Source organism: Rhea pennata, chromosome 4, assembly GCF_028389875.1.
Source record: "Rhea pennata isolate bPtePen1 chromosome 4, bPtePen1.pri, whole genome shotgun sequence".
Lineage (NCBI taxonomy): Eukaryota > Metazoa > Chordata > Aves > Rheiformes > Rheidae > Rhea > Rhea pennata.
The window spans coordinates 63,352,974-63,377,070 of NC_084666.1; the positions used below are offsets into that span (position 1 = coordinate 63,352,974).

The 24,097-nt window shown below is 37.9% G+C and overlaps 2 protein-coding genes across 3 annotated transcripts; both read right to left on the reverse strand.

Annotated features, from left to right (window-relative positions):
- Positions 1-1,164: 1,164 nt before the first annotated feature.
- On the reverse strand, positions 1,165-13,320 carry RRH (retinal pigment epithelium-derived rhodopsin homolog). Its single transcript, XM_062574877.1, has 7 exons — positions 13,215-13,320; positions 7,148-7,338; positions 5,473-5,572; positions 4,542-4,695; positions 3,988-4,156; positions 2,525-2,703; positions 1,165-1,666 (listed from the first exon to the last, which is right to left on the reverse strand). The coding sequence occupies exons 1-7, from the start codon at positions 13,318-13,320 to the stop codon at positions 1,561-1,563; spliced, it is 1,005 nt and encodes a 334-aa protein (XP_062430861.1). The 3' UTR covers positions 1,165-1,560.
- Positions 13,321-18,864: 5,544 nt separating this feature from the next.
- On the reverse strand, positions 18,865-23,637 carry GAR1 (GAR1 ribonucleoprotein). 2 transcript variants are annotated; one of them, XM_062574879.1, is made up of 7 exons: positions 23,557-23,637; positions 22,778-22,953; positions 22,549-22,703; positions 21,056-21,115; positions 20,539-20,680; positions 19,628-19,735; positions 18,865-19,258 (listed from the first exon to the last, which is right to left on the reverse strand). In XM_062574879.1, exons 2-7 carry the CDS (start codon positions 22,938-22,940, stop codon positions 19,245-19,247), a joined length of 642 nt encoding a protein of 213 aa, XP_062430863.1. In that variant the 5' UTR covers positions 22,941-22,953; positions 23,557-23,637; the 3' UTR covers positions 18,865-19,244. The 2 variants fall into 2 exon arrangements, with proteins under 2 accessions (XP_062430863.1, XP_062430864.1); XM_062574880.1 differs by having other exon boundaries at positions 23,602-23,628.
- Between the last annotated feature and the right edge of the window lie 460 nt (positions 23,638-24,097).

Here is a 24,097-nt window from a genome sequence, read left to right on the forward strand (position 1 = left end):
CTTATATTAGGGCCAATATATTAGCTAGTTAATGCCCGTGAAGTATTCCAAGGTCCCTGAAGGAAATCTAATACAGCAAGTACATCAACACAGTACTAGAAAATATTTCACAAGAGGATATTGCATGGCAGCTACTTTAATACTAGAAAATACAAACTAATAGAAATGCTAGATTTCAGAGCTTTAAAAAAAATCATTTTTAAGAGGTTTTACCAAAAACTTGCCTATTTTAAATTTTAAATATTTTAAATAAGTTATACACTGCAAAGCCAAACTTCAGATATATGCATATACATAACTTTAATATTAATAATATTAAAATACAGCCACAGAAACAAAACATTTGCTAGTGCAAATCATACTCAAAAGTCTTGTGAAGTTCAGTCTCACCGAGCCAGGTTTAAAATACATGTAAAAGGTTTATTTTCTAAGCATGGTATCTCAGAATCAATTGCATTATTTGATCTGGCTTTTTCATGTTTGATGTACATTAAGTTGAATATTTTGCATTCCAAAGTGACTGACTACTTACAGTAGTATCCTTTCCGACGGGCATTAAAGGTCTTAAAAAAATAACCTAGAGAGCTGAGTACTGTATAAAGTCACAGTGGATTAAATTTGTCTGAAGGATCATTGAGACTTTGGATTGGCAAGTGAGAAGATAACCTGAGAATAATCAAGAGTGCATACACTACCATCCACATATAGATCTATACACAGTCATTCCTTCTATTCTGCATAAACCCATTGTTCTCATTGTCAAATCCACTTTTCGAAAATTATTTAACAGATCTGTATAACCATGAGATTGACTTAGAAATGATGAAAAATCATCATAAACATTTACTCAATTTTATGTGCCTTCTGGGTGTCAAGTTTTAGAATGCAGTTTGCCTTATTTTCAGGACTTTCTGCACAGTCACATCTTTCTCACAAATTCATATGATTCTGTGAGCCAAGACTTTCAACTATCACAAAACCCCTGTAAAATCCTCTAAGCTGGTAACAACAGATTCTCGAGGGTTTGGCTAGATATTCTAGTATCTTAACATATTCACTGAAACAGAACTTTGCAAGGCATGCCAATCTGGAAACTCAGTTTAGCTATATATATATTTATGTATATATGTATATATATAAATACATATATATGTGCATGTATACTTGTATATAAACAGAAAGGGAGAATCCAGAGTATTGAAATCCTGGAAAATTTAAAGGGAGGTTGAGGACAAGTCATTTACAAAAGAAATCTTTGCTACTGAGGCTAAGCACTTCCAGCTCTAGTCTCTCCCTGCCCCTGCCTCACCTTGTCCAAGAGTCTAATGAACACTTCACTAGTCTTTTTTGTTTGGAATAGACATATTGGGCCATTCAGCCTCATTGCCTGAAACTAAAGTCTAAACTTTTTTTTCCTTTTTGTTTTTACACCATCTAAAACATTACTGTGATTAACAGAAAACAGCTGGCTGGATAAGGCAGATTATTATACCAAACAATTAACTGTAACCCAGATTTGACTTCTTTCCATTTAACATATGCAGGCAAATGAAGCAAGTTTTACGATGTCAGTGCATTCTGAGATACATTCATGGGCAAGGCATTATTTATAGTTATCTCCTGTCGTCTCTGACATCGCACCATTGCCAGAATTGCCCTCCGAAACCTGAAAAGGACAAAAAAAGGAAAGCAGAGATTGTTAGTCCAAGAAGCAAATACAAAGAAAAAGTGGCTCAACTGGTTATAAGTACTACAACGGTATTCAATCTTAGCAAAACTTCATCAGTAAAAAAGTGTGTATTTGAAATTTAGGAATATCTGAGTCTTATTCCACTCACATGTACAGAAATAACTCAATCAAGTTCAGTGTTTCTTCTACAATAGCGGTCACAGTATGTTTTGCTTAGTGCTGGACAGGGTACAGCCACGACAAAAGTAAACTTACAGGATGGGGGGGCAGGGGGAAGGAAGAAGTCAAACTTTCATTGACACAGCAAGATCATATCAGCTCACCTGGATGGAGATCACAGGCTCTGCTTGTAGGCTCGTGGTAGAGAAAGGAAGGATACCTCTTTCCAAAATATACAGTTCCCAATCAGAGGCATTGGTTTGGTTAGAGTATATGATATGTTTGCTCAAACAACAATAGAATTATTTTGGGGTGGAAAGAATAGGTTGGACTTATTTTAATGAAAAGTATCAATCCACCCTAAGCAAGTTAGAATATGACGCACCCAAGATCAAGCAAGAAAATCCACAGAAGTTACAAGTCACTAAGTAGCCACCCATTTTGGCCACAGACATGAAAAACAAGGCTACTGCTGATGCAAACCAAATTCCACAATGAGTCTCTCATGATAAATCACAAAATAACTTTGAACAGATCTAACAAAAGCATTACTATTGTGTTTTCAAAAATCTTTATCAATTTAGTATGTTCTGAATCTGACCCACACAATTTCTTCATGCCCAAAAAGGCCATGAAGTAGACTGGTACTCTCAGTTCAAAATTAGGAACACTTACTTCTTGTTTGCAGCAACATAAATGCAGGGATTATAGAATGTAGAAGATTTTGCGAACAGAGGAGCTATGATGGCCATTGCAGGAGAAATTTTCTTTGGGTCTCCAAAGGAAGACCATAAACACACAATGGAATATGGAGACCATGCCACCAGAAACATCACAATCATCACAACAGACATCTGTAAAACAAGAGGAACACACATAACTGGTATTACCTGCTCATAAACACCTCACAACCTAACCACAAATGTGCACGCATTTGTGTGAAAATACAACTATACAAAACCAAATAATCGAAAAATAACACATAAATCACATGTCCTGACTTATTTGAGAGGTTATAATGAAATCTCACTTTGGGGATTTTATAGTACATCACACAGGTACATAGTTTGACATGCTGTTATTTTATTATACACAATCTTCCTTCACAATCAGCACTATTGATTATGCTGAATGCGTCCAGCAAAAATTAAAAAGGCCAGAGAGGACTTTGTGCATGAATCATGACTGCCCAATACTAAGTAGGAAATTCACTGCATGCCGTCAACAAATTCTTTCTTTCAAAGCACACATTACCTTAGTTGTACTGTTTTATTATCACATACCTCTAAAAAGCTCTGATTATGTCTACCAGAGAATGGCTATCTATCTCTAAAAAAAGAAAATGCCATATTTGAAAACAGTCAGGTAGTCAACATCATCTAACTCACAGAAGGTATCAATTTTTACACAAACTACCTTAGTCTACTTCCTAGCTACTATCTTTGGTTTCTCTTTGAGCATAAACAACCTGAAGTCTACTTTCTGGCTCTTCTAAAAAAAAATACAATAAACTGCTTCCTGAAATTACAATGTTCTGATGGAATGACAGATTCTCTTTCAAAATAGTCTTGAGATGCACATTAAAAAAAAAAAAAAGGCAGAAAACCCCACCAACCACAGAGCACAGCATGGCACCAAGCAGTGACAAATTGGGGGGGGGGGAAGGGGAAGGGGAGGGAGAGTTAAAATCAATTAGGACAGAAATCTTTTTGTCAACCTTTGTAAAATCTTTTACAGCTTTTGTCAGGAAAGTGAATCAATAACAAACTGAAAGGTGAACCTCAAATTAAGAGGACAAATGTATCACGTGTGTGTGCACGTATGCATATGTGCATTTTTTATACATACTTATGTTATGAAAAAATCACACACACATATATACATATGTGAGTGTATGAATGTATGTATGTATATATCTGTATGTACATCTGTGGAATCTATTGTTATAAAAATCAGGCCAAGAATTGTCACCTCAGCTAAATTTCAGTTAATATTCAGTAAGTAACAAGAAAAAGGGAGACTGGAGGAAAAATGCTTAAAAGGCTGTATTGTTCCTCTATCTCCAAACTGTGACACAGAAGAATGAGCGTAAAAACAGAAGAATGTGCGTAAAAAGAAACAGCCTTCATTTGTCATACCTTTGTTACATCTACTTGGTCAGACCAATCTATATTGATGCTCTCCAAGCAGTTACTGGTGGCATATTGTTTCATTGTCCGGGAAACATTGTAATAACAGTAAAACATGACAGTTAAGGGTACAACAAAATTAACAGCAATTACACTCACTGTGTAGGAAACAAAGGACCTGATAAGACAAAAAAAGAAAAAAGAAAACACAAAACACCACAGTAACTTACAACTATCCATCCATGAAAAGTTACTACAGAATTTGGTATTCTGATTTGATTGTTTATGACATAAAAAAGAGCTTTTAAAGAATTAGGAAAATTTTCCTTAGCCTTAGTTTTTATTAGTGGCCACAAGTCTTGCAGTTTTCAAGCATAGCTTTTTTCCTACAGTTTTTCCCTAGACCTGTTCTGTATTTTTTCCAGGATTTATGAATGATTTTTTATATAATTTTGGCTTCATAATTTATTAAGAAAAAGTTATTCTCATAGTAGTAAATTAAGTAATCTTAACCTTCAACAAGACAACAGATTTAAAAAACAGAAAGGAGGGGAGAATCTTACACATCATTTTTCCTCCAATTTACTGTGCATGTTGCTCCAGTAGGATCAGGAGCATAGCTAGCCCAGCCTACAGTAGGCATGGAGGCCCAAAAGACTGCATTTATCCAAGCAGCAATTATTAGAGTGGCGTAGTTACGGGTAGTCATTCTTCTTCCTGTAACCAAGCACAGACAATCACAAATAGCTGTCATCTTCTGTTTTCTTCCAACATTGAACTTGAACCACAAGTGGGTTCCAGAAAGCCTGTAACCATATTCATGGTAACAATCCTTTCAGAGTTAACAATTCAACAACTTCCAAACACTATAGCAAAACCGTTTCATACTGCTAATGAATGACAAAGCTTTCCAGCTCAAACACACTTCATACTGTCACCTATCCCAACTCAAATCATACTGACAATACCCAATCCTAATCCCACATAAAAGAAAGTTTACTATACAACAGTGCATTCAAGAGCGAGCAGCTTTGTGTTTGCAGGAAAGGAAAAAGAGAAAGAAAGAGAGGAATTAACAGTTATAGTATTAACAGTTATAGTACAGTTGTAATAGGTAGGAATGAAAAAGAATCCAGTATGGTGCTAACAATATTAGAGGCACATATCAGCTTGATAGCAGCCAGAAACATCCCACAGTTGGAGGCTTTTGGTGTGCTTCTGCATACAGGTAGGGCCTTCTAATAAGTAGATTTAGCAAATACAGTTTGTAAATGGACGAAAAAAGACAGAACACCAGCCCAAAATCTGCAATTTCCACCTGCAAAAGCAGTACCATTCAAATAACGAGACTATGCAGTGAAGCAAGTACTGCAGGATTATGTCCTAATTTAAAACTATGCCCAGTACTCCATTTACTCTTAAGAAAATAATACAACTAGAATGATAGTTCACAGAAATCATACAGTGAATGATTTTTTATTACGAATACAGTACCTATATCAGGCCTGCAGATTGTCAGATAACGGTCAACTGCAACAACAGTAAGCAAACCAATACTTGCCATCCCAAAAAAGATATTTAAGGCAGCATAGATCTGAAATTTAAAAAAACATCCTTTCTGAGAAACCTTTCAAAGGTATAAGCACAAGTTTATGGACTGAATCTAAAGTACTGCCGATACATTACATTTCGTCTGTGTTCTCTGTTAGCAAGGTACTGAATGAACTGATCCACTGCAGGCAATTTGGAGCTAGCTAATTTCAAATTAAACATCTTAAAAGCAACTTGTCTGCATGTATATTAGAAACCCTAAAGAAGAAAGTCTAAAAATAAATGACATATTAAGTAAATTCTGAGATTCAAGGATAAAGGGTTTGGAGTTTGTGGGCTTCTTCAATTCATGTTTTCAATGCATGTTAAAGAAAACATGAATTGCATTTTTTTCATCATTAGAAGTTAAATCAGGTATCGCTTTAGCAAATACAGGGTTCTGAATGGTCACTCTTCCCTCTGTCATATAACTAAACTTACTTTGCAGATGTAGTACACTAATTTTTTCCCATTGACCTCTATTTTTACATGGTGCCAAGTCTATCGCTAATACACAAGTGATTGTACTGTATGTGTGCTGAAGTCTCAGCATGATCCAAAAGCACCTGCCCAGTTGTCCTCTGTGCAACCTGACCAGGAATGGTGCCTGGGAGGGCTGTGCTGCCAGCGGCACTCCCAAAATACAGATCCTTCCGCCATCACATGCCACAAGTAGTTATAACAGAAAACATGTTACATTCTGTTGTCTCATTTTCACTTGGTTTAGGCTGGCATGAGTTGTGCTTCATATGATCTTAAGAGCTCCCAAAGCATTGGTAGTGAGATTTCACATTAACTTCAGCCCATAGAGTCACTCTCAATCCATAGTTATTAGTCAGGCTTCTTCTTAAAAAAAATAGCTGAATTTTTAGCTCAACATGACTGTGCATCAAGTAAGTGACACCCATCATCATACACAGGCTCAAGAATCTATGGTGTTACTAATACTTGCCTTGACTAACATTTATAACATTTGCCTTGGTAATACTCATTTTCCTGGCCTCTTAAGCCCACTATTCTATTAAGAGGTAGATTTAAGTTGTCGTATATAGCAAGCAAACGGTATTAAATTTCTCCTATAAAAGTCAATTTTTCACTAATAACTTTTAAAAATAGACAGTTGTTAAAACTAGGTCAGATTTTCAATACCTCTTTTGCAGGTCTTCATTTTTATAACCTAATAGTCACATTTCAAGGAAGATATATTCATCAGGCAGAACTCATAAAACAATTACCACTTCTGAACTCTTGATTATTATTACATCAAATAAATCTGTGCTATCTAAAACATTTTTCATTTGAGGATTTCATTTCCTAAAGGCATTTTACAATCTCCAGTTGATAAATAAAAGGTTACACTTCAATGCTTTCAGATTTTAAATGATACAATTTATGGTAAAATCCAAACCAAATCCATTCAAAAATTGTTGATTTTAAAGAAGATCAGTTTCAGGTCTACAGTCAAATTTTGCACCTCCACCTCATCTCTAAAAAGAACAAAACATAAAGTAGGGTTACTGTGATCACTTGGTTTGCTTTTAAGTGCTTAAGACTTCGCATCCTAACTGAATTGAAATACCTGGCATCCAGTATATCCAAATTTCCAGCGTCCATGCAGGTCTGAGGCAGCAGACATGGGGTAACCAATGCCACTAACACCAATGTCAGTAAAAGCCAAGTTGATAATAATTGCGTTGGTTGCTGTCCGAAGCTCTTTGTACTTAACAAAGATGCCTAACACAACAATGTTGCTGAAAATGCTTATCACTCCTGTAGGAACAAAGAAAACCGGGAACTTAACGAAAGATGTAGGCAAGCCAGCAATCTGCATGCAAAAGGAAGTGTAGCCTATTGTAATACCTAAGTCCTAAACAAGTTTTATCTTCAATTAAATGCAATTTCATACACAAAAGACATTCAAGAAAGGGAGAAATTCTAATACTAGTTAGAGAAGTTGCACTTGGATTTGGTAAGGGCCCAAGGTGCTAGTGGTTGGCTTTACTGAACCTAGGACTTCCTATGCAATGGCAACAGGAATAGCAAACATTCCAAACAATTTAGGATTACAATTTAGAAATTTCACCCACAGAGTACAGTTTTTTATCTCACACAGCCAAAAAGAATGCAGACCAGCAAGCTGATATAAAGTAGGGTTACTGGACTTCTGTACAGATTCACCAGGTCTGGCAAAAGCCTCTCTGTCACCACCTTAGTTCCTCCCTTCTCTCAGGAAAGTTTCCACTGTGCATTCAGGTAAAAGCAATATTCCTGGGTGAAAGGAATACAGAAAAATAGTTGTTATGCTCTGACCTTGCTACCCTCCATCCTAGCCAGACATACTCCGCTCTCTGTTCTTAAGCGCCCAACTCCTTACAAGACAAGTTGGTTCAGGTTGTTGCAAACTGTGTATTTTCTGAAATACTAAGCCCTGTCAAGCTCTCTAGTCCATCCTTATAGCCTGCCATTGTGGCATGGTTGTGACCCTCTCGATTGCATGACAGTCATTTTCTTCATGCTCCAAGCTCTACGGCTAACTCATAGCTATGCTAGAAGTCCAGCTATGCACTCAACTTGCTCCTGCCTCAGTGATCAATGTATTTTTAAGCCCCTTTGGGCTGGTTTGGTTTGTTACCTTGTTTTGGCATATTTTACCTGTCTCTTCTATCTTTTTAGAACTAGGACTCCCAGCCTCTAACAAACCACGCCCCAGAAACAAATGTTCCCAAAACCCCAGTGTGACAAGCGCTTTTACATTTAAACTACCTGCAGTAGAGGCAGCACAAAGCATGTGCAAACTGTGCCTGGAGGTCAATCCTTACACAAAAAAATATCCTGTAGACCAAATAAAGAGTTGTAACAAACTATATTAAAGCTAGCATGTACATTCTTCTGTCTTCATGTCCAATGCCTCTGGAATTTGCTTTGGACTTAGCAGTGCTTTATGAGTCCTGGAAGTGTCCAGGACTCTCTTCTTCAGGATCCTTTTCACCAGCAAGCTTTTTCTGACCCTGATAACCTTCACCTTCTCCCTTTCTCTCCTACTGCATACCGTTTATATGGCATTTCCACAAAACAGGTTTTCTTTGTTCTGTTTTTTGTTTTTTTTCCTCTCTTCAGGCTCTAGCCCACTGCAGAAATACTTAGAGCAAAATCGCAGCCCCCAGGCTCCTATTAATACCAGCAATAAGAAGTCTCGCACTACTAATAACAGTAATAAGAGTTACTGAAGTTAAACACTTCCCTTTGCATCTCACTCAAATGGTCATACCCTTTTTAACAAAATGGAGAATTCCAACATGCTCAAAAAATACAGAAAATTATTTTAAAAATAACTTGTAAATAATGATAAGAATTGGCAAAGTGGTCATAGATTCCCTAGACCAGCACAGCTGGTACAATAATACTGATTCAAATTCTAAGTTATTTGTGTATCTTGGGCATCTGAAATTACAATGAACAGTGGAATGTTATTTTAGAAAAACACAGCATCCATGGAAATGCTTCCCAGAGTTTTTCAGTTTTACATTTAAAGGCTTCACCTATGAACCAAACACTATACCTTTCACCTTCACAGATCTGTAGGGATAAATCTGTAAAGAGCTTAAGCAAATGGCTGTTACTCTGAATGTAGAGCTAAAGAGCCTGAAACAATAGTATTTGCCTCTTTATAGGATGTTAACCTCGCATTTTAACTACCAGGTCCATAGAGCATAACCAACACATACATACAGTTAGGCTCAGTAAAAACAGAATAGCAAGCTATCCAGCATAGTGAAATGTCCTCGTTGCCCTGAGGGGCAAAACAAGGATTGTACTACTCTTCTGGGTCCCAAAACAGGAATAGGCAATGACACCAGCGTGTCTGATTTACTTCTCTGTAACTCCAGACTTCTGGAAGTGGTCCCATCTTTCTTCACAGTCATTGCCCACCTTGCTCTGTGGAAATTTATACCCCTCACACCCTCCTGATACCAATGAGATTTCTGCCTTTCTACTTGCTCCATCAAGCCCTGACACATGCTCCTTAGCTTTTTGCTGACACACTTGTGTGGAAAGGGCAGTAAGATTTTCAAGTATTATGTAATGTTCTTCCCTCCCTGCCACTGCCAATGCCACAGCATAGGATTAAAAATGTCTAACGTCAATTTACACTCAGACTACAATTTCACTGCAGTTAAAACAACAACCTCAAGCCAGCAGGGTCAAAAAAACTGAGAGAGAGCATCAGTTTCATGTACTTCAGCTCCACAGTTGAACTTTGAAAACTTCTACTGGTGTCAATAAGGAAAGTCCTACGAAGGCCATTATTGACAATGCATAGGAAGACTACCCATAGATTTTTAAATACCAGCATGCACCCCAGTACATGAAACTGAGTTTGTCAGATTCTTCTAGAAATCAGTTACACATTTACCATTTCTTTATTTGAACCACTATGTTCAGCAAAAGCCATGTTAATCATATGAAACAGATATGAAAACAGGCAGAAGAGAAACCAATACAATTGTAGTAACCTATATAAATATATAAAAAACCAATACCTTGGATAATGTACACTGGTGGTGATACCAACTTTTCAGCTTTTAAATGGAGTTCATCCATTTCAATTATGTAAATTAGGAAATTTTTTTCTATACCTACACTTCACCTAAGGAGTTTCACTGCAATGTTTCATTAATCAGTATCACTCTCCTACATTACAGAAACTCTAAAAGACTGAGTAATCTTAAAATCAACTGAGGAAAAAATCACTTTCAGCTCTATTTCATTTCCATTCTCTTTTTTACTTGAGAACAGACAAGCTGGAAGGTTTTCAAATCACCTGCACAGCACACAAAAATTGCACTACAGAAAAGATGTTGGCTGGTGCACAGCTTCATGAACACCATCAACTATCACATTGCACACATTTTAGGAACAACACTGTGATGCTATGAACTGCTATAACAACAAACGGATGGAGCTGCGGATCCAACAGAAAACAAATAATATAGTAAAAGAGCTCTGTGTCATCTCTGTCAGCTCTCCTGTTGATAGGCAGTATGTTATCTCCTAGAACAGTTGAAGTAAACTAGAGTACAAGTTTATACAACAGTATGAGCTTCCTATGATACATGTTTTAACAGACAGTACAGCTACCAGGAATGAAACCAATAATCCAATATGACTGTAAACTCACACCCTCAGGGCAAAGGAGGATCCTGCTAACTACACTTTGATTTTGTATTCAGAGCCCAATCTTAAAAAGAATAAAGAATCTGGAAGAGAAAGCATTACACCTATATTCAGTAAAGGTTTCAGCACTACTAAAACAAATTAATAGCAGAGCCAAAAAAGAGTTCTGGGGAGCACAACATGAGAAAGAAGGTAGACTCTATCTTGAATAAAGTGAGGAAGAACATGTAGATTCAAGAAACGCTCTCTTCTCTATTTGAGAGAAGCAGGTCACATTGAAGAACAAAGTTGTTTCTCCAGGCAGCAGATAATCAGTGCCCATTTCTTAGAGGGCAGGGAGTACACAGATAGAGCCCAAGAGTTACAGTAACCTGATATTGTCAGCCAGGAAAAACTCATCTGATTCAGAAAAATCATGTGGATGCTGCGACTTGGCCTATGAAACATTTTAGGGTTAGACAAGAATTCACATTCTAAACTCTGCTTTTACCTCACATATGCCCTGATCAAGAACAGAAGATTTTTTTTTTTATTTTTCTTCTTCCTAGGAAAGCAAAGAAAACTAAAGGAGACCAAATGCAAATACAAGCCCTAACAAAGTAAAGCAGAACACATTGGAAGGAGCACTAAAAAAACGAAGTCGAAGGTAAGTCTATGTATAATATGGAATTTACTACTCCAAGAAGTATTTTAAAGTTATTCTAGAGCACTTCATTAAAAGCTGAAGGCTATCAGTGAAGCAGCACTGCTTCCTTTGTCTAAATATCCCTGTGGTCATCACTAAAATTATAAATTGATCACTACAGACAGCAACATTTTAACAATGACTTCCTTCTCAGAAAAAAACAATTATTTGCAGATAATCAAGTATTCAAGCTGTTTAAAAAGAAAAAAATAACAATAACCACTGTATCTTTATTTGTCTTAGAGATCTAGTTATTAATACAATTGAAATCTTCCAGACATGAGAACTATTTACCCTGCTAGTGCATTTGCAAAACAAACAATCATATTTTCAAAGATGCTGTAGACTTTACTGTCAGAAATATTAATCATTAAGAAAGCAACGTCCAAATTACAGCTGAAAGTTTTACCAGACTCCCTCACTTTAGTAATCCAACCCCTTCATTGCTTCTAAAAAAATATTTTAAAATCATTTCTATACAAAATAAGAAAGAAGAGTTTGGTTGGGTCTGGGATGATCACCTATGAAAAACTATGATCCCTAATGCCAGATATTCTGACAGTCTGCAAAGACCACTTTATTACATATTAATGTAATCAATTTGAATTATAATATGAACAAGTACCACACATATTTGGGGTGTCTTACAGATCCAGTTACCTGCAAATAATTTAGTAGTACTGTGGAGTGTCTCTAGTCTTTTAATACTTGACCAACATCCATCTCTACATATCTACTCTCTTCATCCATCTCAGCATATCTACAAACTAGTATTCAGCCAATGACACAAATTTCCCCAAAAACCTGAAATAATTAAGTTATCAGCCTTTCATTCAAAAACATCCTCTTTGAGAAGATTTCGTATCTCCCACTTCAAATAGCTTCTCTAAATAAAATGTGAGCGTTATCACCTATATGTCCTAAAAAGATTAATATTTTGTAGTATTTCAACAGCTAGTTAACATAGAAAACATGCCCTAAATGTAGGATATGGTCTATCAATAAAGTATTTATAAATGCATTTAAATTTTCAATCAAAAAGGTACAGAACAACCATTTTTAAACACAGTAGGTTACAGTTTTTGTTTCAAGGTGTAGCAGTCAATGCTTCAAAAAAAAAGCATTTCCAAAGCAGCTGCAGTTATAATAATGAGAAAATTTTCAATAAAAAATTATTCTATAATCATTCCAGCCTTAGCTGATGGTCATTACAGTCAATGTGAACACATGATGTCAAGCCTTCCAGCGTGCTTTTTCTAACGCATGTCATCAGTGAAAAATACAACTGCAACTGGAGACTGCTCTTCTCTCTGATTAATGACCAGCTCCCTCCCTCTCAGTCACATTCCAATCCTTTCCCTTACATCCCCCTAACAGACACCCGCTCACATGCTCAGACTACACATATATTATTATGAACATGTGGCCCAAGAGAAATCTCAAGATAGCTTCAAGCACATCACAGAAAAATGCAAGATGCGACAGCTATGTCCTATTTTTATCTCTTCTGCAAGCTGGCAGAAATTAATTCTCACTCTCTCCTATAATTACATATCAACAAAATATGTTTTTCAACACACCACACTGCCTTCAAGTATACAGAGGAAAATGTAATGGCTCTGCACACTTCAGTCAGCCTGCTGATTACTGAATTGCCAGTAAACTACCAAGGAAAGCCATTAGATATTTGCATAATACAAAATGAAATACCTCTATAATCATACAAAATGAGCTTTCAAATACACAGTTCTGCTTAAGAAATGCAACAACTTGCTAACGCCCATACCTGCTGTTATTAAGTAAGCTGCAACTATGTTGTGCTCAGTCTGTGTAAAGGCTGAATGAGCTTCATTGTCACTTTCCGAGGAGTTGGTTGAATCATTCGAAAGCATGTTGGAGAGGAAAAAAAAAAAAAAAGAAAAGAAAAGAAAAGACTGGTCTATCCTCGGTGGTAATTCATCAAGCAGACAAAACGCTACAAACCCTGTCAGGCAAATTCTTTCATTATCCAACAGACTCACTCAACAGTTTAAAAAAAAAAGGGAGGGAGGGGGAGGCACCCCCTTCCACTGACAGTCTTCAAATAAGATTTAATTAGACTAAGTAAGTTTACACTCCCCATCTATGCAGGAGGAAAGCTTGTTAATTAAAACAAAGAGCAGCATACAAGAGCACATTTCCAACATGATGCTTAAACTTCATTCTTACTGCTAAAGAGATTAACTGTCACATGCCTCCAAACTTTTTACTTAAAACCTCCTGTGCAATGCTTTCAGTGAAAACTGGCTCAAGGCTGTTGGTCATCAGCCTGGTTTGCAATTAATTCTAATCATCATGGAGAACACAACTACAGCACAATACAGAAACAAAAATGCCAATTTCTCTAAAAAGTAGGACATGCTTACTCTAAAATCCACCTCTTCAAATCTTAAGAGGCCTACTTCCACTTACAACTCTAAGATTTTTTGTTAAATTACCTAACTGATAGCAGACAAGAAAAAATGTAGTCCAGTATTTACTAAAGCGAAGTGTGACTATTGAAAAACCCAATTATTAGATTTTTAAAACAGCTTGGTCTGCAAAAAATAGGCATTGAACATGCCAAGATCAAACTCCCTCTCTCCTACATACATATAGCTAAGCTCACACTGGAAAGCTTCGCATAAGCATTTTACTGGACAGCAAATTATTGGGATTTTCCAGAGCCCTGAGCAGTAGTTTGCTTTCTTCTTTTCAGTGATGATGTTCCAGCACACAGAAGATAGACTGAAAAAGCCTTTTTACAAAACCCTGTATAAATATTAGTGGCAATAAATTCTCACCTAAAGACCTTATACGCAGTGTTAGTGTAAGTAATCAAAGATGTTTACCACCAGTTCCCCTTTATACAGTAGTCTCCAGCTTTGTACTTATAAAGCCTACAAAAGTAACAAGAAGGAGCAACCAGTGGTTCTTCAGCTGTATGAGGTTTACAGGCAGCTCAAGTATGGCTCCCAGGCTAGGACTGCACCTTGTGAGCAGCAGTAAGGCTGTACTGACACCAGGAGTATGAAAGCAATATAACCATCCCATAAAAAGGAGGTACGCCTGAAAAGCTAATCCCATCTCCAACCCATGAAACACTCAGAGTACTCCCTGTCGCTCCTTATCTTTTCAAAGCAGACATCTTATATCTTTCATCTATTTGAATATGAAGATATAAAAATTTTGATACACCACTTACTCAGTCAGGACCTTTAGTCATCACTGCGACACAAGATCACGTGTCATAGTTCTACTAGGAAACTAATTAAAAAAAGCATTGCAGATGTACATTCACTCTTACAGTTCCCAGAGTACTCATATTAAGATATTCTTCCTGTCAGAAAAGGATTAGGCAGGAACTGGGTAGGAGGGTTCCAGAAGGAAAGATGATCTGCTTGGCAATGAAGCCGCTTCCCTAGTACCCTACAGTCCTGCCTTGAAAGATAAAAGCTTAATGATAATTTGATATCTTTGCTTTCCTCCTCTGAAACTTTGGCAAGATTTTCAGAAGCACCTCAGATCTTGCAACTTTCATAGAATCTGAACTTGCAATGTATAATGCCTCAGAAAAGCAAAGCATTTCTATTTTTATTTGGATAGGATTCCGATTTAGAGGTAGCATAGTTAATGAGACCATACAGATTTTATACATACTTGTCAGTAAAGTTTCCAGTGTCACAGTTTCCAACATGCACAGTCTATTCTATGCACCATTACACTGTTTTCAGCTCTTTTTCTCTTAATTTGGCTAATTCTAAAGTGATAGAAATAGAGACAAAAAGTCAAAATTAAAGGCAGAAATGACTTATCACTAACCTGTCAGTGAACTTTTTCTAGAACACTGAAGTCCATAAAACAAAATAAAAAGGATAAAGAAATGAAATCAATATTAGAGTATACAAGCAATCCACAAAGTTGGAAATGTAATTCTTAAGCCAGGCAAGATGTGCCTTACACCACACTGCTTTCTAGTACTGGTATAAATCAGAAACTGTTCTTCTCCATAACAGCTAGCGCTCCTAGTGTCACAGACATGCTTTATGACTTCGAATGACAGTTTGCTTGCTTGCTTTCTGTCTGGCCCTGATCACTAGCAACAAAAACAATTTCTATTTGAGTCAATTCTTCAATTTATAGATATTTGTATGGATATGGGGCAATGCATAACTTGTAACAAGGTTTAGCAAGTTGCAAGCATCAGTTATATGTATTTAAAAGTATATTTTAATCCACAAGTGATGAGAGCAGACACACTTACTGTCTGAATTTAAAAAAAAAAGCATAATCTTCTTGCTATTTTCTGAAAACCTCCCATGTACATTGAACATATCAGCACTAGACGGCTGTATTAGGCAGTACTTTTCTTTAATCTTGTTTCCACAAATAGATGAAAATAGTTCCAACACAAGGGAAAAATTAATAAATCATATTTCTTCCTTCCACAAAAAAGTCTCTATATTTAGACTGTTAATTAGAAAATTTTGACTCTTTAAACTAAGGAGGCTTTCAGCTAACTGAATGAAAAAAAAATAAGGGACCCCCAAAAAGCTTTTTACTTGATACGCTTCATATTCATACCATAACAATGCCTTCTCTAAGAGAAGATTTTCTACTGCCAAGACAACACTTCACACAATTGCAAATAACTTTGCACCAGTGTATGAGTGACCATTCAGTATTGTTCCATATTCTGAAAAACAGGACTTGGCCATCTAAGACTCCACCTCAGCTAACAGCAAGCACAGGCAGACACTGATAAGTGGACAAGGAGACAGCAAAGGTAACAACACTGCTCCCATGTCCAGGGCAGGGAAGCAAAGCACTGTGGAGTGCAGTGAAGCTTACCTTCTCCTGACTTCAGAGAAATACTGCAGAACAGCAGAAAGTTCAGGACAGAGGGAAAGAAGACATAGAAAATCAGAGAACCTGTATTTTAGCCCATTGTAACATTACATCACGGACAAGTCAGAGTTGTGGTCTTATAAAATTTAAGACACTATATCTGCATGTCTATATTACACTTAGCAAGTACTAACATTGGAAGGGCAAGGTCAGGTCATGGCGAAAAAAGGGCAATGCAGAACAAGGACAGACTGGCCATGCTACAGTCAAACACCTACCTTTCCCCAGCACCTTGGGGCAGTTGGGAGGGAAATGGAGTGAGAGGCAGACATCACATGGCAGACATCAACATACCTGTTCGTACACCGCTTCCTCAGATGGTAGCTCACTTCAGGCCTAGTCACTAAGGACTTTCTTCCATCTGCATCTGAATGTCCTTTTACCTCCACAATGATCTAATACAATAAACAATCTTTGGGTATTTGTGTTGTTCTCACGAAACATCGCCTATAGGTGTATGGCTCCTCATATGTTTCTCAGCTGGGATTGGATAGCCACATACACAGTCCAGGTTCCTATTATCAGAAACAGATCTTCCCTCTACAGCTACAACAGGCAATGTAGTTCTTTACCCCCTTGCAATGGAGATGTGGAAGTTTCTGCTTTGGCCTTGCAAGAGCTCCAGGCTTGTCTATGACTCACAGCTCCACCTGCTGTGAGATTCATAGCATATACTTCTTGTCCTAGGCTGAAATGCGGTATGGTAGAAGCGCATACTGACAGCTGTCAGGCCACGCAATTGAAAGACAATGTCAGCGCAGTCTTCTGATACCTGGAGAGAAGTGCGTCTCTGAAGCACGCAGTAAGAACAGCTATGTAGAGAATGAATTTGGTTAAAAGAATGAGGATTGCGTCATCTTAGTCTTCCAAGCCAAGGGAATAAGAAAAGACCAAAGTCGGCTACCCAAAACTACACACTGGAGCATCAGTGCAGGAATGTAGCAGAGCAGAGGATGCAGACACTTACAAACACAACAAAGTAAAGGCAGGCCTGGCTTCACTGCAGGTTGGTATTGTTTGACTGCAATTTTGTATTCCAGAGGTGGTTTACGATAGTTACAATGACTTGTGTAAGATTTTGTCTACATTACATCATATACCTAAGTAACTGAGGTCTAGCAATGCACAGTAACAAAGAGTGCAAGTGTCTAACAATCTAGATTTAATTGATATAATTGACCTGAATAAAGTCTTAAACAATACCAGGTAAAGAATCTGCAACTCCTGATTCCTGACTTTGTTGTGGTTGAACATAGACTTATTTCTTCTCATAAAAGCAGATCTAGCAAAATTTTCAATGTTCTTGTAATGGAAGAACGTTTTATCTGTTATCCTACACAGTATCTGTTTAGGCTTCCTATTTGAATTCTTGAACAGCTTTTCTAAATTGTTTCAAGTTTTGATCCAAGGATTATTCACAATGAGCAATCATTTTTGTTAAAAATGATAAGTAACTGTCCAATTCCAGCCTGGACAGCAAATTAACTTTTTTCAATTTTTTTAATTTTTTTTTCCTTTTAAGTGGAAGGCTAACATAACTTATTTCCACCTGTGTTCACTAACTAAAAAATAAATAAATAAATGCAACAGCATGATTAATTCCAAAATGCATTTTCTTCCACCAATGAAAAAGGTGCTCAAAATACTTTCACTTGGATTACTCTGCAGCACTCTTAACACAATGCATAGCATGAGACTCTACCAATGGATTCTCTAGTTGAGATGCAATCTGTAGAGAAAGATTCTGTTTTTCCATTCTTATTCTTTTTCCAGAGCTAATGAATACGGAAGTACTCTGTCATTCTCCATCCTTAAAAATACACCCTTGCTAGCTTTTCAACCCTCATATATATGTGTATATATATATATATATATATATATATATACGTACATATACACACACACATATATAATGCATCTGATTAAAGACAACACAGCCTGCATTGAAAACTCACGCAGACTTTTTTTTTTATGTCTTTAGGGAGTATAGCATCATATGCAGAAAAGCCCTAACTATGACAAGCTATTCAATCTTAAACCTGTGTAAGCTTAGTGCACCAGTAGCATTTTTCCAGGGCATCCAAATCTCAGAGAAACAGGCTAAGATGGGAAAAAAACCTGGGCAATTTCCGTATCAGTGTAATTAGACACAACTATTTAGGTGACTCAGAACAGTATTAAACTTGAAATTATTCAACAGACAGCAGCTTCTAAGAAGAGTATGTCATGATGCCTTTAGTTTTCATTCAAATTTATGTAGAAGAATCCATGAAGTACCCTAACCTATCTTCCTTTTCTTGTATGCATATATATATATATATATAGATAAAAATAAATAAAATGTATGATATATATATATATATATAAAGTTCTATCAACACAAAATTTTGAAGTTTAGCTTGTAGATAAAGTTTCAAAAAGATTGTTTAAAAGGCATGTCCACTGTACAGCAACCCAGTGGACTAAATATAAAGAGAGGATGAGAATGAGGGATCAATCACACACAGGTAAAAAATTCACAGGTGTGTATTTAGAAACTCTGCAGAGTTAAAAAAGGGGGGAAAAAAAAAGAACCAAAGGATTGTTTACTCCCAACTCCAACATGAACTCAAGCATTAAAGTAGTTTGTAAGAAAGAAACGGTTTAAGAATAGCATTATCTTGGCTTAGTTAAAAAAGTCAAGTATGTTCTGAGCAATCTTCAATTCTTCAACAGGGGCTATGTTGTCTTTGTGTGTTGATAAACAGTCATTAACTGTAATAGTAATTGTCATTTTACAGTTTTAAGTTTTTTATAAACAATTTCTCAAGGTCCGATAGAAAATTTATCTTCTTCTTCACTTTTGCAGATCATATGGTAAGACAGCAGGAAGACACTCGTGGCTCCATTTCTAATATCCTCTCCCTATTTTAAGAGGGAAGAAAAATACACTGAACAAGTCATGTCTTAGTTGCATTTAAAGCAAATGAATGATACACATTCATTTATTTTATCACACGTGATAAAATAAAAATCATTATCACATTTGTTCTAGCAGGCCTTTTTGAGGCAACAGTTAGAGTGATCTTTCATAAGCATCAAAAAATACAGAATATTGAGCTTGGGTTTAGGATAGATACTGTGATGAACAGAAGCTTTTTGCAAAAAAATATAAACAGTCTATAAACCCTTATAAAACAGATGGAAAGAAAATACTGCATTCTGTTTAATTGTAGAAATTTTAGAAAATCAGGACCTGTTTTTATTACTGAAATGGAACAACTGCACACTCACCCCTGAAACCGCCTCCTCCTCCACCTCTTCCTCCTCTGAATCCTCCTCCTCCACCTCTTCCTCCTCTGAATCCTCCTCTTCCTCCACCTCTTCCTCCTCCGAATCCTCCTAAACATAGGCAAGAAATTACATTTTGAGGAGCCTATAAATTCTGTTATACATAACAAATTATTTTGTTAACACCTTCAGAAAGGACAAAAAAAATATTTTAATACAAAAAAGGTTCACTGCTTCATCCTTATCCTCTAGTCCCCCTTAGATGGTCTCTTCTTGGGACTGTCTCCAGCATTTTAGGTATTGCACTGGCAATCCAATTTTATACCCAAAACGCTAAAGGGACTTCTTAAAACTCCAATGTAACTCATGAAAGTCAAAAAATTACTACAGCTCTTACATAAGAAATCTTTTTTTTTTTTTTTTTTTTTTTTTTTTTAATATTTCTGCTCTCTGCACACAAAGGAGCAGGATAAGGAGAAGAGGGAAAGTCTGACACATAAGAAAGAATTAACTTCATTTTTAACCAAGGAGCATATCACAGATGATGTTCAAATAGCCAAGACAAAACAGATCTGGTGGGTCATTGATCCCTTCTTTCAACCAATACATTTCAAGTATTACGTCCAAAATAGATTTTTTTATCACAAAAAGTTTGCTTAATAGTCACTAAGCTTTCTTAATCTCACTAATCCTATCTTGGATATAAATCGATGCACTCTCTTTCCTACACTTCAGATCCATTATTCAACTAGCTACAGAAGCATAGCTCCCACATTGGAAAGATGTCCCTGACTCTTCCACTGAGATCAAACACAAGTACGTGTAACATTTTTCTTCACAATATAACTGTTCACGCAAGTACTTTACTATCTTTACAAAGAAATATTCTGCAGCTTTTATTCTTGGGATCTTACCTCCACCTCTACCACCACCTCTTCCTCCTCCACGTCCACCACCACGTCCTCCTCTACCACCTCCTCTAGGAGGACCTTTTTCTCCAGGAGGCCTTGGCAAAAATCTCTGCAGGGGTAGCAGCTTTGCTGGATCAATGTAAAACTGTAGGAAGAGAGTTCCATTAAGTCCTGATACTCTCAGAGCCTAAGAGCACATTAGTATTTTTTGATTCCTTTATAGACATCCACAATTCAGTCTTAACTCTTTATGTCTAATTGTCCACTGCAAAGAGCAACATAAACACAATGCAAAAAATGAAATTATTAAAAATAGATAATGTTTCCATTCTACAATTTTCACTATTTTTTTTCCTCAACAAGAAGTAAAAACAGGGCAGATGAAAAAGTGAAAACGAAAAGTAAATGGATAATAATGTTTTAAAAGGACAATTAGCTTTTAATGTCAATAAAAACTATTTATAAAGTTGCGTTTTATCTGATAACATACTGTGAAGTTCTGCTATTAAGACTGCCTCACCTTTTGCAATTTTTTAAATGAAGAGGCTTTCATATTCTCAGATAGTTTCACTGAAAAATACTATTATTTTCTTTAAGGAACGTATCATGAATGAAGTATTAGAAATAGTGGGTTTGATTATTATGTAAAAGAAACATTCAGAGAATTTCTAGTTTAGTAGTCTATAAATGAAGGTAAATAGCATCACTACAAATGAAAAATTATAACTGAAAGATCAGGAGAAATTATTGCTAATTTTTCTGAGAGTTTTTCCACAGATACAAATACTATATTTTGTAGAAAAATCACTTTCTCCTTCTCTTGTATTAAGGCATAATAGAAGAATATAATAGAAGAATGGGCAAGAGTATTTAAAATCAACTGCGAAGAGACAAATTGCCAGGGTAAATAACTATCTCTTGAAGCCCCAGGATGACCTTGGTATTTCCCCAGAACAATCTGGAGGAAACTCCATGTTGCAGGGGCTCTGCCAGCATATGTGTTGGGTGACACAACTGCCTGGCTGTGGAAAGAGATGAATCAGCAGAAACTCCGAGCCCCAGCAGCATGCACAGTCAACAGTCAAGTGGCAGAGAGTCTTCATCACTCCACATGCAACCTTGTACCTCCTGTAGCTCTCCAGTGTGACGCTGGTATATGGCTTTCAAAAAAGGTTGGCCAACTCATCTTAATAAATCTCAAGATTAAAATGGGAAAGCAAGGAGCTGCAAAACCCACTCAAGTCCCTTCTTATCTCTAAATCTGCTACAGTAGAGGAGAAGGGGGTGTGTGTGGGGGAGAGTTCCTGGAATTCAAATAATTCTGATACAAATTCACTTTTTGTGAGCTAACATATTCAGATCACAACAGTGAATTAGACCTGCACATTTTACTTTACATTTAAAATAGGATAGGAGAATGCACAGAGCTGGTTACCAGTGTTCGACAACAAGGACTAAAGTCTTACTGCCACACTAGAGATTTACTTCGCTAGCTGTCTCACTCCTCCTCTTTTGTCTGGAATTCTGTCAATCCAGCAATAACAACAGAAGGGACTCATCGACTTTAACCCACCCATCTTCCTTCACTAGCATCACTATCTTCACAATTGCTTTAAGAAATAAGTTGGACCATAAGCAAGTTCCCCTAAAGCACAGAAAACCCTCTCCCTTGGGCCAATCCTGTTACGAGGTTATTAACCTAAAACAAGAGAAATTTAGGTAGCCAAAAAAGTAACGTCTTCAACCACCAGACTCAGAAGACACCTGCCATTATCTTATGTAGTTATACACTTAGCTGACAGCAAATCTCTGCCTGACCCATGATACTCACGCTTTGTCATATCATGAATGTTTTAAGACACACACCTCATCAGAATGAGACATCTACTGACATGTGCAGTTACATCTACGACTATTTACATTTAATTCTAGCCAAGTCTTAAATTATTTGCAAATTTTGGAGCAGCCTTAAAAATACAAATATCACATAGCACACATGCTTTTGAAGGATACAAAATCTCTTAGCTGTCCGAAGATTTCATCTACTTTGCCAATCTGCTCCTTATTATCCAAGTACACTGGTGCATTGAAGTACGGAACTCTGTTTTCTTCTGTTTTACATTTACAAACAATGTCATCTTCGCACGGATGCATGAACTCTCCCAATACTGAAATAAAGAAGAAATACTAAAGATCTGAAACAGTCATTCTAGATTAAATACAGTCTCTTCAAATAACTTACAGACTACCCTTTCTGGAGGGCCCTGGTCATATCCGCCTCTGTTGAAGCCTCCGCGTCCACTACCTCCCCGTCCAAAGCCACCTCGTCCACGATTAAAGCCACCTCTGTCACCACCTCCCCCACGATTGAAGCCACCTCCTCTTCCTCTTCCACGGAAAGTCATTCTCTATTATCTCCTAAATTGAGGAAAGAAAATGAGTTAAGAAATAAAAGATATTTCATGTTTGATTTGTTGTACAAATAAAGGTCTCTAGACAGCATTGGTTGCAAATTTAATGGTTAGGTACTTCACTCATTACTAGAAACATGCAGTCATACAGAAACCAAGTTTCCAGCTAAAATGTTGTCTATTGTTAATGACTACCCATGAGACTAGCAATAACACCATGTTTTTTATTCATATTCCTCAGAATTGAACGTGGTACTGTCCATTCCCGTAAGAGGGCCACACGGCACATCCCAGCCCCGACTCCATAAAGAAGCGCCACAAAACGAACACATACGCAGTACACACTCATGTAACTCCTTTCCTAGGCACCTTCCAGGGTGCCGAAGCGCGCCCTCCCTCGCGATACCCGCCTCCAAGGCCCCCGGCGCAGCCCCCCGCCTTCGCAGCCGGCTCAGGGGCCGCTCCGCGGTCCGCTGGTTGCCCCGGCCCCTCAAAGCACCCGTGTCACGGCCCGAGAGGCGCGGGCGCGGCGCATGTCAGCCCGCAGCCCTCACGCCAACGGCCCCAACTGTCAGTAACGGCTGCGCACCCCGCACGCGCCCCCACTCACGCGCCGAGCCAGTTCTTCTCTCCCGCCCCCCCGCACGTGGCGCACCCCGCACGCGCGCGCGCGCCGCCGGCCGCCCGCGTCACCAAAGCGCGCCGCCGTCGCGCGCATGCCCAACGGTCACCTCCGCCGGCCGGAAAAGTGAACCGTTAAGGAGAAACGCCAAGCGCCAACCGATACTGTCGCAAAAGCCCCGCGGGCCGGGAGCGCGCGCTGCTGCGACGGCGAGGGAGCGCGCCGGGAGGCGCGAACGGCAGCTGGGAGGGGCGCGGCCCGCGGGGGGGGGGGGGGGCGGCGGGCGGCGGTTGGCGCTGCCTGCTCGCGGGCCGCGCCGCGAAGGACTTTGCTCCGCAGCCACCCTGCGCTGTAGTTGCGGAAACAACTGCGTTTTTACGCCGTGTTTCGGTGATCTCAGCAGAGGGTAAACCCCCGAACCCGCAGCGATGCAAAAGGAGTGTCAAAACAAGCTGAAAGACTACCCTCAGAGCGAGAGCCAAGCTGTTAGACGTGTTGAAACAGATGTGTGCGAAACGTGCGTTTTGTC